Below are 16,630 nucleotides of genomic sequence, written 5' to 3'. Positions count from 1 at the left end.
CTTATTTATAAACGGCATCATGCGCCCCGCAGCCCTCGAGGGGAGGCTGAAGAGAAGAGCCACAGTCAGGAGACGCACGTCATCCCCTCAGTCTGCCCGAGAAAGAAAGGACACCCGCTCGTGGGACACCATTCTAGCTGCAGAAGAGACAGGCACACGGGTGCTGACCCAAGACCTGAAGGACACAAAGCCACGCGCCATGCTGAGTGGGAGCGCCAAGTTCTGGTGGCAAAACCCGCTCTGAGTAGGCGCTCCTTCTGGGCTCTGCAAGCACCGCAAAGCTGGAAGGGGTGAGGAGGCTCCCTGTAAAAGGACGAGGCCCATTTAATCTGCACGAGGGGCTAATCAATGTCCTAAAATCCAGCAACTTACACAATGTCCTATAAGAATTCACACAAACTGAGAGGTGCCTGTGTGGCTCAGTCGGTTAAGCGTCTAACTCGATTTTGGCTCAGGTCGTGATCTCAGGGTTTGTGGCATCGAGCCCTGCGTCAGGATCTGCGCTGATAGCGTGGAGCCTGCTTGGGACTCTCCCTCTCCTTCCCCCACCTGTCTGTCCTTCCCCGGCTTTCTGTCTCCAGTAAGTAAACATTAAAAGCCAAAGAATTCCCACAAGTTGACCACGGGGGCCTACCTAGCTGGGAAAGGTCCAGCCTCGTCCAGTGCATGCCTGTGGGGCAGCTCTTGGACAGCGTCCGGATGAACACCTGGCCGAGGCTGTCCAGGGCCCACAGGGCGTCCTGGCAGGCGGCGTAAGCCCTCATCTCGGCGTCGGGAGGCAGCTGCACCGTGGAGGGGCGGGACTGAGCGTTCTGGGCGCTGACGCTGCACAGGTCCTTGCTGCTCTGGCACAGCCACAAGGAACTTCCTGCGGAAAAGGTTCATGTTCGTCACTGGAGAAACGCACAAGGCACCCCGGCCTCTGGGCAGGCGACACCCGACAGCTCCCAGCGCGGCTGCGCAGCAGGCTCGCTCTGTGTGCTCTACATCAGAGGTCAGAGGCGCACCCCGTGGCCAGCCAGTTAAGAGACAAGCCTGAGATGTTCTAAAGGGAGGAAAGAAAGCAGGGCTTATGAGATCTGATAAAGGCTACAAAGTGGGCTCAGTGGCTCCGACCTCGGACGTTCTGTAAGGGCCGGAGAGTCTTTGATTTGGCTGTGCCTGGCGCTCTGGAGGGAGGGACGGCAGCGATTCCTCAGAAGGACGCAACCAAAGCTCCCCTAGTCTTGTCTTGGTGGAGGGGGTGGGCGGGCAGGGAGGCTTGGGAAGCCGGAGGGCCTCCTCTCCTCCCCAGCCTCTCCTCAAAAATTCACCCTCTCTTCCTCCCCACCATTTGTACAGTCCTTCAGGCTTAACAGGTTCAGTTTAAAATGCAGACAACCTCTGGGAAAGTCAGAACCTCCATGAGAACATATTGTCTAAAACCTGTGGCCAGATAGGTTTAAGAATTCAAGTATTTTTGGGTTTTGAATACCTAAGGTGTTGGGCATGCCACAAATTTACGTAATAGCCTCAGGGAGCCAGGCAGCCACGAAACGCAGTACTGTTCCTGCCACAGGCCTAATTGGTGGCAGAAATAAGCAGCCTCACGTCGGGTTCAGGTCAGGTTTTGTTGCCAAATGAATTTGTGCCAATCTCAGGAGAGAACCCATGCTTTTCGGAGCTTACAGATTTCAGAACTGTGGTCAGAGTGATCAGGCAAGAAAACATTTTACTGTACAGACAAGTTAGCCAAATCCTAGTGGGACTAACGGCTTGACTACCCAGCTGTCTTGTCTGGACCACAGGCTTCTCGGCATCTGCCCGTCCCGCCCCCGGGGCGATCCTAGAAGGAGCCTTCTGCCACTTCCCAGCGGGGCTACCTGACTGCCCGGGCTCTCAGCTCCCTGGGCAGCTGCACTGCCTCTCCCACCTCCAAACCCCGCGCTCTGGGAGGGAGGGGAGCCCTGAGTGGAGTTGCAGGAGGTCTGCCTCTGCAGGGGAGGCCTGCCCTAACACGGCACAACTAGCCGGAGGCTGAAAACCAGACTGAAAGAGGTTACCGGGAGGTGACGGAAGACTTCCCAAGGGGAAACGGGAAGACACCCAGAGAACCCTGGTGCCCGCTGGCTGCAGTGCTCTGGACCCTGACATGTCGCTGGGAGTCTCCAGCTGTGGCTCTGGTGGGACACCAATTGCTTCTCTCCTTTGAAATGGCGTTTTGCCTGTGGACTCACTCGATATCCCCACACTAGACCCTCTCTCCTGGTCAGGCCTATCCAGCTTCGGGGGCCTTGGCTCAGCTGACAAGGGATGCTTGTCCGTGAAGCCACTGTACCATCTCTGAGGCCTACCCAGCCACACGCCATTGCAGCAAGGCCATGGTCAGACCATGGCTTTCACCTTGCAACAGCCAACCCATGCACTACATTTCTCAACCAACCTTCCTTTGTGGGAGCAGTGGAAGCCAGCACAAAGGCCCATTTTGTTGCAGAAGCTGTCCCTCGGGGAACAACATTATTCCAGTAAGTGCCTAGAAGGAATACGAAGTGTGTTAAAGAAAGAAGAAAACACACACACACACACACACCAAAGCTCTGGTTCGGGACAACTGGTTTTCAAACCTCTTACAGCTAATTCTAGAGTGCCCTTAGATTAGGAGGTCCACACCAGTGCTGTGAGGCCAGTCCCTTGTTTTCCTTTCTATGCTGACAAGCAGAGCCCAGTCCTGCCAGGGTCAGGTGGGTGGGCGGGCAGGTGAGATGTGTAGAGGGAGGTGAGCTGGAAAAAATGCACAAAGCTGGGCTTCACTCATAGAAACGAAGTCCTCGTGGGTACACGTGGATTCTTAACGACACTCACAGATCTCATCAGAGCCTTCATTCCCTACAGTGAAAGAACTTTTCCTCTAGTAAATGGACTATTCTGTCTTACTGAGCACTGTAGTTTGGGTGCGCTTTTTCATTTGAATGTGAAATTATGAACATAAAAATGAGCTCCATCTGCCGTTTCTATATCATCACAGATTCCCAGTAGAAACTGATCACACACCAGCCAAATGCTGGTACCCAAGTTGCAGGAACGACAGGTTAAAAAAAAAGGAAACTGATACAAAGCATAAAGAACGCCTCCGTTACAAACACTTCACACACTGGCACCAAATTATCTTCTGAAGTTGAGATCTTAAAGCTTTTGTTTCAATGCTGGCTTTAAAGTGAAGCTGCCAATCAAGTCAACGTAAAAAGACAAGTAATTCACCCACCGATGAGATTTCCTTTAGCGACATGGAATTCGTTCTTGCCTGAGGAGATCCAGACGCCACTGTTGTTGACCCCGAGAAGGCTTGGCTGGCACTGAAGCTGCTGAGACCAAAAGGCCATGCGCAGTTTATCCGCCACCTTTTCGACGGGCACCTGGGCTGCGGTGGCCACCGAGTGCGTGGCATGGATTATGGTCTGGAATAAGCTGCACTGGTCGAACACCACGTAGTCTGTGATGCTCACCTGGAGGGGACGGAAAGACACCCTGCTCTCAGCGGTCACAAGCGCCCTCCCCCTGTGCACGGACAGTGAGGCTCGGCCCTCGTGCGGCAATACCTGACACACGTGTGCACGTGTCCACTGTGTCAGCACCGAAGCAAGGCCGGCAGGACGCGACCAGACCACCAGCTGTAGCTAATTCTGAGGGTCGGATTTAGAGGGATGGCAGAAAACGTCCCCTTCTGTTTTCTACGTTTTCATAGGATATGGACCGTCACAACAGCATGTATTACTATTGTGATTACCTGTGGCCCCCTCAGGCCCCCAAAGCCTTTTATTCTAATCAGTGAGAATGGGTGATTTTGCTTTCAAAGTTAGGTATTTCCAACAGACAACAGTGTGCGGTCCTCAGAATCACAACACGGGTTAAATGAGGTATTGTAAGTAGGGTTACGGTCTAAACTAGGACTGTCAGTTATTACACCAGTTCAACAGCACGAGCTGGGACTGCCCTGGACGTGAAGGGCACACCCTGGTTCACGTGTGCAAGCTGCTTCTCTGACATTCCCGAAAGACACTCTCCAGGGCGCCTCTGGGGAGAGCCTCTCCCTGTTCGGCAGCTCTGGTTGTGAGAAAGTTCTTTCTAAGATGGTCAAAATCTGATTCCGTGTGACTCTCATGTATACGTCTGCCCCCGTCGGGCTGGATTATAGAGAATGTCCTACTCCTAGGACAGCCTTGTGCAGGCCACGTTCCCAGGTCACACACAATCGAGTGAAAGGGATGTCATTTATCATAGGGAACTTAATTTATAATAAACAAAACCAAACAAAAAGGGAATTACCACAACACTCGGTACTTAAGTGTACAAATCTGTTTTTTTTTAAATCCATGAAAGGATGAGCCGCCGCCCTAACTGAAGTTTAAGTGAACATCAGACCACATCAGGACCCCGCGGCCCCACTTCCTACTGTCGGTAAGCGCTCCGCCGGCCTGGCTGGGTGGTCTCCATCGCAGCCCACAGAACGCTGGGCACCCAGCTCCGGGGTTCACGACACACACTGCTGTGTGCCGGCCCAGCGAGCTCTGTTCTTCCTTGGGAGTGCACACGCCAAGGCCACGCAGCAAGTCGGTGACAGACTGCCTTAGCACCCCACGCTTGCAGATAAGCAAGATGCATATTAAAAAAAAGAAAGGTTTAGCAGCCAAACATAAAGCTGGCTCTAGAGCTACAGAGAAATCAGTCTTACGGTAATTAGAATAACTACGCTTCCAAATACCTCATAGAGGATTCTGTCAAATTAAAGTTCTCTAAAGATAAGGTTCTCAATATTATGGTAAATGGTATCTAACTTTCTTTAGGTTATTTAAAAATGGAATTGGGTACATACATACATGAGAGACAGAGAGTGTGTGTGTGTGTGTGTGTGTGTGTGTGTGTGTGTGTGTATAACCATACAATACAGTTACAAGCATGGAGAGGATATTTTGAAATCATTTGTACGACCTCTCAGGTAGTATCTGGCATATCAAATTAGAGACATACGTACACATACGCTTATTCATTAAATAGCAAACACAACTTATTTTTCATATTCTCATTCAAAAGACCTAAGCGCCACTAATGAAAGAACTGCCTTCAACACAGCAAGTCTGAGGCAACAATAAAACCTGAACCTGGTTTTATTTTGCAACCTGACTGGGTGGCTCAGTCGGTTAAGCGTCTGACTTTGGCTCGGGTCATGATCTCGCACTTCGTGGGATCGGGTCTCATGTCGAGGTCTGTGCTGACAGCTCAGAGCCTGGATCCTCTGCTTCAGATTCTGGGTCTCCCTCTCTCTCTGCCCCTCCCCTGCTCATGTTCTGGCTTGCTCGCTCTCTCTCAAAAAATTAAATAAACATTAAAAAAATTTTTTTAAACCTGAACCAGTGGAGACAAACACTGAAGAGACATTGCTTATTTTTCAACTGCTGAGGGTCAGAACAACCTTGCCGATGGGAGCAGGAGGCGGGGGGAGCGGGGGAGAGGGCAGCTACAGTTACACTGAACGGTACCAAAGAGGGGAAGGGACAACTTCTTTGAAAATACGTTCTAGGCCACTCTGGCTGTGACTGAGTCACAAAAAGTTAGCTTGCTTATACCCTACTATGACGCAGAGTGTTTCCTTTTCTGGGAACACGTGGGAACATTCTCCTTTCTTTGTTGAAACACTGCCTGCTTAGAGGCCTTGAGAGCAACCGGAGAGAGATGAATTCGAATTGCAGCTTGGGTTTCCAAACCCACCGTCTAGCTCTTCCTAAACATCATCATTACCTAGGTCTTCCCTGGGCTTGTTTAGCACGTGAGGATAAATTGCTAAGCAACACCGAAACAAAAAAAGAAACAATAAACAAAGCCTGTAAATTTAAGCGAAGAGAGCTTTGTAAGTTATCTCCTACAACGAAAAGCCCTTGATATTTCTAATGTGTTCAAATGCAGTGAAGTTTAACTCATCAAGGAGTAAAGAGTGAGTGTTCTTAATTCGGTCCAACCTTCCCAGTCTCTTTACGGAGAAGACAAGGGCTATAAACGGGGAGCAGAGCTCCCAACCCGGGGAGACACTCTGGCCAGTGGCCCTGGAGCTGAGTACCTACTTGCCACCAATGGTCATCATCTCCCTGAGGCTTCTTGGAAACGATGCCGGTCCTGAACCACAGGTTTCCTCGGATGTCCAGGGCCCACAGAGTCTGCTGGTCCCCGAGGGTTATACAGACAGGTTCCAAAGCCTGCCTTTCACTGGGAACGGGAGAGAACACGGCAGTCAGCACCCACACTCCAAGCGCCCAGCGTGACTAGGAACGTGGCAATCAAGTGTCTCCTGGCTGGGTCTGGACCCCACCCACAAGTTCCGAGGACAGAAGGTCCGGTTTTGAGTCACATTACTGTGCAGTGTATGTTGTTTAAATGTGTGGCAGCTTCTGAAAGACATACTGAAGACCCGGCCTGGCAGGGACGAGAAAATACCCTACAAGAAAAGAATGCAGGCACCTAAGGGACGCGAGGCCTGGAGCCCCACACCCTCCACTGCTCCTTCCTGCACAATCTAGCGAGCGGAGGCGCCCCCCCATGTGCCAGGCTGTGCTGGGCGGCAGCAGCTGGGCACACGCCGTCTCGCTGCAGGCGGTGCCCTTCTCCCTCGTGCCCCTCTGGTGAAGCCCTCACCAGCTTCGAGGCTCAGCCGGGCTGCACTCCCGGTTTAGGACCATCTACGCTAACTGGCATCAGTCGGTTACGTGGCTCCCCAGGAGCAGGAGCCCTGGGAGGGGAGGGCTCGGGGCAGACCCCCTCGAGCGCCCAGCCCAGCCCGAGGGAGGCTCCCAAGAGCTACCTGCTCAAGTTTACTGGGCTGCTAGGTTCAAACCAAGGGCATCCTAGTCTCATTTTTCTAATCAGCAACACGATTTGATGGTCTGCAAATAAAATTTTGAGTGGTACAAGTGACCCAACGAATTAAAATTCAGAGACTGATTACCACGGACTAGGATGATAATAAAGAAAAACATCTGGCCCTAAACCGTTGAGATTGTAAACAGAAACCACCCGACAGCCCTGGGCGGTGCCGAACAGGGACTGTCATGAGAGACTTGGGATGCCGTGACGCTCGGGGTTACACAAGAGGGCAGCAGCATTTCAAAAAACCGAGCTCTGACCCGACGCCCAGTCTGCCAGGCAGCGGCAGGCACAGGGCGTCTCCAAGGTCAGGCTGCCGACACTGGCTCCTGAGAATTCCAGAGAATGCTATCCCCGCAGAGAGCTCCAGAGAAGCAGCCTTGGCCAGGACGGGCTCACATGGGTGCCTCAAGGGGAGTCGAGCAGACAAAGAACCGAGGGTGCGACAAGCGAGCCGATGGAGAGGCCTCTGCTCTTCCTGCGGATACCTGACGATGTCACATTTCCACTGCTCCCCTTCAGGACAGAAGCTGCTCACGCCCTCCCGATACAGGAGGGCCCTCTGCTCTGTCAGCGCCCACACCACGCTGTTTCGGGCTGTGATCTGGGACAGTGGGTATGGACAGTCGACCTTCACGGCTCTGGCACAGGGGCGATCCACACTGAGACCTGCCAGGGAGACAGACAGGAAGCCCCCCAACACACAATCAGGATTTCACACCTCATTTGTATTCTGTCGCCTGCTTCTTTTCCTTTCTTCGGTATTTTGCCTGTTCTTTTGTAATAAGTACTTTGTCTTTCTAAGGGTCAGTCAACAAAAAATGGCGAAATTGTGCTTAAGTATGGCGTCTCTCTGAAGTGTTTGCAGATGCGCTTTGAAAACTGAAGCGGGGGGGGGGGGGGGCGCCTGGGTGGCTCAGTCGGTTGAGCGTCCGACTTCGGCTCAGGTTATGATCTCACAGTCCATGGTTTAGAGCCCTGAGTCGGGCTCTGTGCTGACAGCTTAGAGCCTGGAGCCTGTTTCTTCAGATTCTGTGTCTCCCTCTCTCTCTGCCCCTCCGCTGTTCATGCTCTGGCGCTCTCTCTCTCAAAAATAAATAAACATTAAAAAAAAAAAAAAAAGAAAACTGAAGGAATAACAGCTCGGAATCCCGGCGTCCCAAAGTATCTTACGAAGTCTGGAAAGAACAAGAAGGCCCAGAGCAGGAGAGCGGCCAGAGGCTGAGCCAGGAGGCCCGGGCCCGGAGCAGCACCGCTCCCGAGGCCCTCCCATGCTTTGCGGCCATGCCCCTCAGAGCATCTGGGTGAGCGAGCTGCTCTGGCAGCCGCTGGCGACGGCGGGGCTCCGAGGCCTCCGCCCCTCCTCTGACCCTCCGCGGAGCAGCTCTGACAAGGCAGTGGCCCTCTCCCTGCTCTCACCTAGTTGGCGGGAGTGGGGGTGGGGGGACCCTAGATGGAAGGCAAGGCCACGGCAGGGACAGAGCTCAGGGTCCCTGACTCCCCGGCCGGGGCTCTTGCTCCCACCTCCTTGTAGCCTGTCTCACGAGCCTGGAGCCCGTCCTCAGGAGCTGGCAGAGCAGCTGGTAACCAAAAGCCCATCCTCCGTGGCGTCGGCCTGCGATGAGTTCTCGCTGCTTGAGGGTGCGCCCCGCCTAATCGCAGAAGCACCCCGTGTACCACGTCCCTGGCAGCACGTCTCGTCCTTGACCAGGAGAGTCACCTACGGGTCTTCCTACACCACAGACACTCAGGCCAGCCGCAGGGACTAATGCGGTAGGTCTGGTCCGCCACTCCCAACCCCAGGCCACAAGCACTCCGTTCCCCACCAGGAACGAAACTCAAATGCCCTTGGAAACTGGATACGCCTTTGCCTTTCCAGAGCTCTCTGCACTTGAAGGGAGACACAGGAACTAGGATGGAGAGAGCGGGACCGGCAGGTGGCCCAGAAGCTGGCAAGGCTGACCACCAGGGCTCAGGCAGCAGCTTCTCGGGGATGCTGGCCCTCCCACATGCGACAGAGAGCCACAGGTGCAAAGGCTTTCAATCTCAGAGAGTCATCCCTGGCTGACGGCTCACAGCAGATTAAAACATTCTCTCCAAATCAGCAATATTAAATGGTCAGAAGACCGATCTTTACGTAAATCCACTATGGCCTCCTGACGACCAAAAAAGAGCTCCGTGCCCCATATCCTTTGCAGATGCCGGCAAATCACACTGCCTTTGGAAACTCACAGACCGTTTTGCTGACAGGACACCAACACTCACTCTTGTTACACTTGGTGTTTAATAAGCAAGTCTCCCTGTGTCTCCTGCAGCAGCTCAAGGTTCCCGCAGGGCAGTTTATTAGGACGAAGTTGAACTGCTACTTTGATCAAATTCTCTCTCAGTGTTTCTTCCAGACCCACATGTGAACAAGTATACAGAAGCAGGCCTTGACCTGGCTGAAAAAAATCCAGCCATAACCTAAAGGAAAAAAGGACTGTAATGTCATTTTCCTTCCCGCTAAGATTCGATATTGTAGCACGTGTGACAGGCAACGCTTGGCCAGAAGGAGAAAAATCTGTTTCTGTATCTCACTAATTAATCCTATTAATCTTTGCCTTAAATTTGTCCTGGGCTGAATGTGAGTCAATAGCGGGAAATTGCTAATTTATTCCAATGACAAATACTGTCTTTCCACAAATGCTTTAATTTACCTTGATTTTTAGCTCCTTAGTCATTGCGACCGTTCTAAGCATGTCCCTAACAAAGTGAAGGACGGCAGGAAGCAATTACCCCCAAGCCGCCGGGTGCTGGAGCACAGCCTCCAGTTACCTGTCTGCAGGTATAGGTCTCCGTTCGTCCTGATGATCCAGGCCGTGTCATCGCTCAGGGCCACAAAAACAGCCTGGGGCAGCGCTTCGTACCAGTGCCGCTTTCCCTTGATGGTCACTTTTCCACAAGCAAAAGCTCGGTTAGATTTCTGTTCAATCTTCCAGAGGAGGGCACCTGCGGAAATACAAATGCTATTCACTATCCAGTAAATGTTGTGACTCACACAAAAAACTTCACTCTGGTTGTGTCAGGAGAGAGATTTCTAAAACCGCTCTCTCCCTTCTGCTTCTACCCCAACTGGGGAAAGGGCCCGCAGCGCCAAGGATGAGCCTTTGGCCACCACCCACCAGCCACGTGGCTTCGGGCATTGAGTCGCCTGGCGCCCCTGTGCCTCATTTTCTCATCCATTCCTTACGGGGCTGCTAGGGAGACTGGAGGTGAGAACATATCGATGACACGGCAGAGCTGGGCAGTGGTAGTGCTGACGCGGTTACCTTAGGAGGCACAACTGGTGGCACAACCAGAGGTTGTGCCAGAGGTTGAAAAGTCCCACAGGGACACAAAGGAGGCATTTCTGGATCAGCTAAGGGGATAAGATGCACGGAAAAGAAGCATTTGAGCTGGGCTATCCTTTTTCACTCAGAAAGGGATTCTGAGACACAGAGGTGAAGAAGGCCCTTGGGTGGCTTAGTTGGTTCAACGTCCGACTTCGGCTCAGGTCGTGATCTTGTGGTTCATGGGTTGGAGTCCCGCATCGGGATCTCTGCTGTCAGTGCAGAGCCTGCTTGAGATCCTCTGTCCCTCTCTCTCTCCCTCTCTCTCTCTCCCTCTCTCCCTCTCTCTCTCGCTCTCTCTCTCTCTCTCTCTCTCCCTCTCTCACACACACACACTGGAATATTATTTGCCAATCAAAAAGAAAGAAATCTTGCCATTTGTGACAATGTGGATGGAGCTAGAATGTATTCGCTAAGCAAAATCAGTTAGAGAGACAAAAGTATATGATTTCACTCATATATGAAACTCAAGAAACAAAACAGATGGACATAGGGGAAGGGAAGGAAAAATAAGATAAAAACAGAGAGGGAGACAGACAGTAAGAGACTCAACTACACAGAACAAACTGAGGGTGGGGATGGGCATTAAGGAGGACACTTGTGGGGATGAGCACTGGGTGTTACATGTAAGTGATGAATCATTCAAGTTTATTCCTGAAATACAATTGAAAGAAAAGAAAAGAAAAAGAGAAGACATGAAGAAGGGGAGGGAAGAAGGAAGGTGTTCTATGTGGACGGAGGGTGTAGCACAGGCCAGGCAGCCACGTGTAAGAAACCACCAGGGAATCAGCAGAGCACAGCCAGGCCAGACCAGAGGGTCTGACAGTAAGAGCTGAGGTAAGAGCAGAAAAGCAGGACAGACGGCCGAGCCCGGAGCACACCCTGGACGCCACGGGGCTCGGTGCCCCCTGAAGACTGCAGGGCCCCTCACTCCAGACACTGAGCTGGTGGAGACAGAACTCTCCCTAGGTCAACGAGGGCCTGAACGCTTTGGAAACACAAAGTAGTCGACCGAATCAGGACAGGACCAAAGCTTTTAGATGGCTGGGGAGATGAACCCAGAAGTGAGTGACAGAGAAAGAATGAAAATGCACAGTTATATAAGGCCCGCTAACGAAATACACTATTGTCTCAGCCACTAAGGAAAAATAATTTTCAAATAAGCAAAGAGCTAAAAGAAAGCAACCTTGAACAAACTAGTATTTTAAACAGTGACCTGGAAAGGGTCAAAGGAAATCCAGCTGAAAGCATACTAAAGTTACAGAGGAGGAGTCAAAGGCCACGGAGTACGTTTTGTCTGATTTCTATTCTACTGTCTCACTTCTCCTCCTCCTCCTCCTCCTCCTCCTTCTTTTTTTTTTTTTTTTAAATAGGCTTCATGCCCAGCACAGTGCTCAATGTGGGGCTCCAACTCACAACCCTGAGATCAAGACCTGAGCTGACAGGTCATTATCTCACGGTTCGTGGGTTCAGGCCCTGCTTCGGGCTCTGTGCTGACAATGCAGAGCCTGCTTGGGATTCTCCCTCTCTCTGCCTCTCCCCCGCTCATGAACACTCTCTCTCAAAATAAACAAACATTAAAAAAAAAAAAAAAAAAAAAGACCTGAACTGAAATCAAGGGTCAGACACTTAACAGACTGAGCCACCCAGGCATCCCTCCAATGTCTGACTTCTATTCCAATGTCCCAACAATAAGTTCGTTACTATGAGGCAAATGCATAGAAATACTTCTATTCTACCTACCTACCCCCTAATAGGTGAAGTGGCCAACATTATGACGCAACAGATGAGCAAATGATTCTAGACAGGTAGGGGAGGTACAGGCTGAAAGTCTGGTCGAACCTCATTCAGGAAGCGTCTGCTATGGTTCACTAAAAATGGTTAGCCTAAGTACGGCTTGTGAGAATGAACACATTTTTCTTCTACAGCCAGGGAGTAGATTATTTGGCTAAAGCATACACATCGCTCATTAAAAAATAATTTCTAGGAAGGAAACCAAATGATCTGAACATATCCAACACATCCACAGGCCCACCTTCATTAGTTCAGTTGCGTTAAAGCAACAATAGGAAACACATTTTATTTTTCAATCAGCCCAAAGCCCTTCATTTTTGAAACATATTTTCTTTTTATAAGAGGTATGTTAATCTCTCAAAAATACTCCCCAAATTCAAGCTATTTGTATAGCTTATAAAAACAATTTCATGTGTCACCATTGCAATTAATAAACAAAACAAAAATTCAAACTAGACATCCATTTACTCTATTTGTTAACTGATGTCAAATGGAGTGACCCCTGTTCTGCGGGAGAAAACCCCCCAAACCTGCAGGAACGGGAGGAACGGGACGGTCTGCCGAAGGGATGGGGCCGCTGCAGGGCCCACTGTGTGCGAGGCGGGCTGCAGGGGTGCCAGCAGGGAGCCGGGGAGGCCGACCTGAGGGTGAGACTGCCACCTGCTGGACAGCGTCTTCGAACTTCTGCCAGCGTAGCCCGGCGCCCGGCAGCGCGCTGCAGAACAGGCCGCCTTTGTAGTCCAGGCACCAGATGTACTTCTCGGAGACCGCCAGGCTGAGTATGCCGTAGCCGGGGCCAGAGTACCCCATCCAGCTCTCTGCAAACTGACAAGGACAGAGCCTGGTGAGTTCTGTGGCAGAGGACAGAGCGGCGCTGTCGTGCTCTCATCAGCAGGCCAAGCATGCAGGGCGTCCTTCAGCTCGCAGGGCCGAGGAGCTCCGAGAAGACAGGCGGGGACCCGCTGTCTTTGGGCCGTGCTCGAAGAGAGGCAAGCGCTCTGAAATGGGAGTTGCCGTCCCCTACTGGGACCCCACAGCGTCCCCGGTTAACACCGTGTCATCCGAGAACACCTTCCTAACGCGGTGCTTTGCGCACAAGCGTACCGCGCTTTATACAACGTGCGTGCAAATTGCTATTTCGTGCCTCCGATCCTTGCAGATACGCTACCTAGTGTTTTAAATACGGTCCCCATCGCTGGACATGGGGCACACCGTGTGGCTGATGGAAATCTGGCCAAGATGCTCAGCCTGGCAGAATTTTGTAGACCAATAGTTTGGCTGCTTGGATTCTTTTTAAAAATCAAAGCTAAATGAAGTCGTTGTAGTTTGACAGTTTTCTGAAACTGCAGAAGAAATCGATGTACCTGCACAATCACTTGAATATGCAAGTCAACTGCTTCACAGAGAATGGCGCCCGACCCTTGCCAATCTGGCCCTGCGCCCCGTGACAAGTCTTTCTCAACCTCCTCCCCAACGTGCCACAAAATTTCTGGGCTTTTCCAGCTACTGGGATGGGGGGAAGACTGTCAGCAGGTGGGGGAGAAGTCCTCCGAGTGCCAGGTTCCCGATCACCCAGGGGAGGGCTTTTCTAGAGTTCTGGCCTAGAATCCCAACAGCCTGCCCTCCCAGGACGTCGTCTGCCTGGCTGGCGCCTCGCAGCCTCCCAGAGCCCCGCCCTGTGCTCTCCTCCATCGGCCCAGAGTCTCGCTCAGCTGAGACGATCGGCATGTACGTCTGCCTCCTCAAGACTCTGAGATCCCAAGTGGCCGTCCACGTGCCGCGGGGCCTGCAGCCGAGGGCTCTCATGAGGGGGTGGGCGCAGGCGGGACCGAGGGGAAGGTCTAACCTTTCGGCATTGGTCTCAGAGCAAGCAAGCGGGACATTTCATTCTGAAGGTGGGACGGCACAGAGGCTGGGAGACGTCCCGGGGCCAGCCCTGCGCTCCACTTGCTATGGGACCCGTGCAAGCCGTTTAACCGAGTTGCGGTTCCCTCCGCTGTAAAACGGGGACCACGGCAGCGCCAACTTCACGGCTTGTTTCGTTTTTAGAGTAAACGAGGTGGACTCATAAAGTGCTTAACGGTGCCCAGCAGGCGGCGAGAGCCGCCCAAACGATACACATATCGGCATCGAGGGAATCCAGTGGTACATCTGGGGAAAGCACACCTAAGTTCACACTCGTAATCTGTGCCTCACAACTACTCAGCAGGAAAAGCCACAATACGTGGTTAGTTTTGAAACCAAATACATTGAATAGGAATCATCTGCTAAGAAAAGCAAGCACTTTAAAGAAATCTCCTTATGTAGGATGACCGAGAGTCCCCCTCCTTAACCGCGTGCATCGTCGGGTGGACCCACAGGAAACTGGCCACCACAAACCCACATACCTGATCTGACTTTAGCAGCCCGGTGTCTTCTGTGCCGGGCTGGCTCAGGTCCTGCAGGGAGCGACTACCCCCGAGCTCAGTCACGCTCGTCTCCGAAGAAGATGAAGGCAACCCTTGGGCATAGATGTCCTCCTCGTCGCTGGACGTTAACACCTGGTCCCGGGAAGGCTGCTCCAGCCGCGGCTCACGGGTGCGAGTCGCCAGGGCAGAGACCGGGGGAGTCCGCCGTCCTCCCGCACTCCCCAGGTCACGTTCCGAGGCCGCCATTTCCTTTAGGCCTGTGTCACTGTCAGTGACAGCGTGCCAGGGAGATGAGCCGAGGTGGCCGGGGGCCTCCACGTGCGTTAGGAAGCCCTGCCCCTTGCCGGGCCCCTCGGCACCGCCTTCGCCAACTCTGGTCCCCGGCAGCCGCTGCTCCGCCTGGGGGGCCCAGCTGAGGCTTGAAGGCACCGGGGGTGAGTCTAGGAAAGGGGCTTCAGAAAAAGTGCTTTGGGGGTCATCGGGCTCCATGTCCCCTGCTTCCCGGGCCTGTTCTCGCCAGGGTGACTGTCTGCTATTCAGTCCCTCGTCTGTGGGGCAAGGCTCCTCTCTGAGGTCGATAACATCACTGCCTTCCACAGCCTCTCTCAGCTCCAAGAGTGAAGTCCACACTCCCCTGTGTGGCTCCGTCTCGTCTGCATGGTTCCATCGTGGGCTTTCAGGTCTAATGTCACGCCCTTCATTCAGTACGTCAGGGGCAGGCTCAGGCACCTCCAGGACACTGAACGCTTCGGGGTCATTATTCTCCTGCAGGACACCATTCACCTCTCCGCTGAGGTTACTCTCCCGGTCAGGAGACTCTGTGCTCGAGCGATCCACAATGCTGCCCAAACTTGAGGTCACGGACAGCAGGTCTGTGCTCAAGGACTGGGGACTGTCACCCGGAAACTCACAGCAGGGAGTTGACTCAAGGGAACTGTGGCAGGCACTCCGGCTTCCACCTTCTAATTTAAAATAAGAACGTTTAAGATGACGGATGACTCTGCATAAATGGTAAGAGACTAAAAAACAAAATTTTGGCTCAAGAAAAAATGCATCTTAAACGACGGATACCTAAGTGAAGTACGAGTTATCCTAACGCAGAGGTGTTTTAAATGGACGCAACTGTCAGACAGGCTGATGGGCTCTGAGGCCTCGCTTAAGAAATGTTAAGGGGAAAAAACAAAGGAACAGATGGACTGCAGATCAACTGTTTAAAATGATGAAAACGCTCAGCAGTCCGATACCTGTCCTTCGATACTGCAGTATCTGTAGCTGGGGAGGCCTAACAGGAACCAAGGAGCACAGAGTTAAACGAGTTCTCTGTTAGATCGCACGTCTGTAACACAGCCAACCCCAAACGTAGTGATCCCTCTGCCTCCATGACTTTCCTTCCACCCGGGTTCACAGACTCTGGTCTAACACATGGCATGTGTAGATAGATCCAAATTTTTACCTGAATATTGAGAAGTGGAACCCCAGGGCCAGCAAGCAGGGCGGTAAGTACGCAGGTGCACGTTACAGGATTTAAACCTCGCGGAAGCGCTTTAGTGTGCGTGGCGCTCTTTTGCAACTTATGAAATACTTCACGGCAAAGCCCCTCCACAGAGGGGGACACGTGATGGCCGCAGACCCTCCCTGCCTCCCCTCACCCGAGTGGGCAGGCGCTCGCTCCGTGAGGGCAGCACCCCCTACGTGAGCAGGAGCAGGAGTCAGTGCGTGCGGTGCCACAGGCCGTACCTGACTTCTTCTTCCTCTTCTTTCTCACTTTCAGCGGCTTCACCACGAGCTCCTGCTCAAACTCTTCTGAGCTGATCACGCTGAATCTCTGTGAGGCGGGCTGGCCACCCCTCCCCGGCTCTGGCGCCGCCTGGAGCCCGGAGCCACTGTCGGTGGAGTTGAGAGAACTGCTCCTGCTCCGTGGCTCGCTGGCCACGGAGCTGGCCACGGAAGAGCCCCTGAGCCTCGTCTCAGAAACCGTGGCCCCCGACGGCTTCTCCGCGCGCTGCCCGGACACCTGCTCTGCGCACCCGGACGTCTCCAGGCTGTCTCGCGCTGGGAAAGGAGGGGTGGGTTTTACTACTGGTTACAAGAAAGTCGACGTGCTCTCGTTCAGGTGTGCTAACCCTGCTGAACACCAGCCTGCCGAAGTCTGAGAAACTAACGAAACTAAAA

At 52.7% G+C, this 16,630-nt stretch overlaps 1 protein-coding gene across 8 annotated transcripts in view; it reads right to left on the bottom strand.

The window, feature by feature from the left end:
* The window catches only part of TECPR2 (tectonin beta-propeller repeat containing 2), a 108,258-nt gene that overhangs the window by 43,618 nt on the left and 48,010 nt on the right, over nt 1-16,630 (bottom strand). For 7 of the 8 annotated variants that reach the window (XM_047864000.1, XM_047864002.1, XM_047864003.1 and 4 more), the window contains 9 exons: nt 16,196-16,510; nt 14,438-15,420; nt 12,692-12,875; nt 9,703-9,876; nt 7,377-7,557; nt 6,093-6,234; nt 3,242-3,482; nt 2,423-2,512; nt 635-868 (listed from right to left, as the gene is read on the bottom strand). In XM_047864000.1, coding sequence (XP_047719956.1) covers nt 635-868; nt 2,423-2,512; nt 3,242-3,482; nt 6,093-6,234; nt 7,377-7,557; nt 9,703-9,876; nt 12,692-12,875; nt 14,438-15,420; nt 16,196-16,510 — 2,544 coding nt within the window. The other variant, XM_047864006.1, reaches the window with a different exon arrangement.

Source organism: Prionailurus viverrinus, chromosome B3, assembly GCF_022837055.1.
Source record: "Prionailurus viverrinus isolate Anna chromosome B3, UM_Priviv_1.0, whole genome shotgun sequence".
NCBI lineage: Eukaryota > Metazoa > Chordata > Mammalia > Carnivora > Felidae > Prionailurus > Prionailurus viverrinus.
Note: the sequence above shows the minus strand (reverse complement) of the source record. Positions and strands in the feature narration are given on the sequence as shown.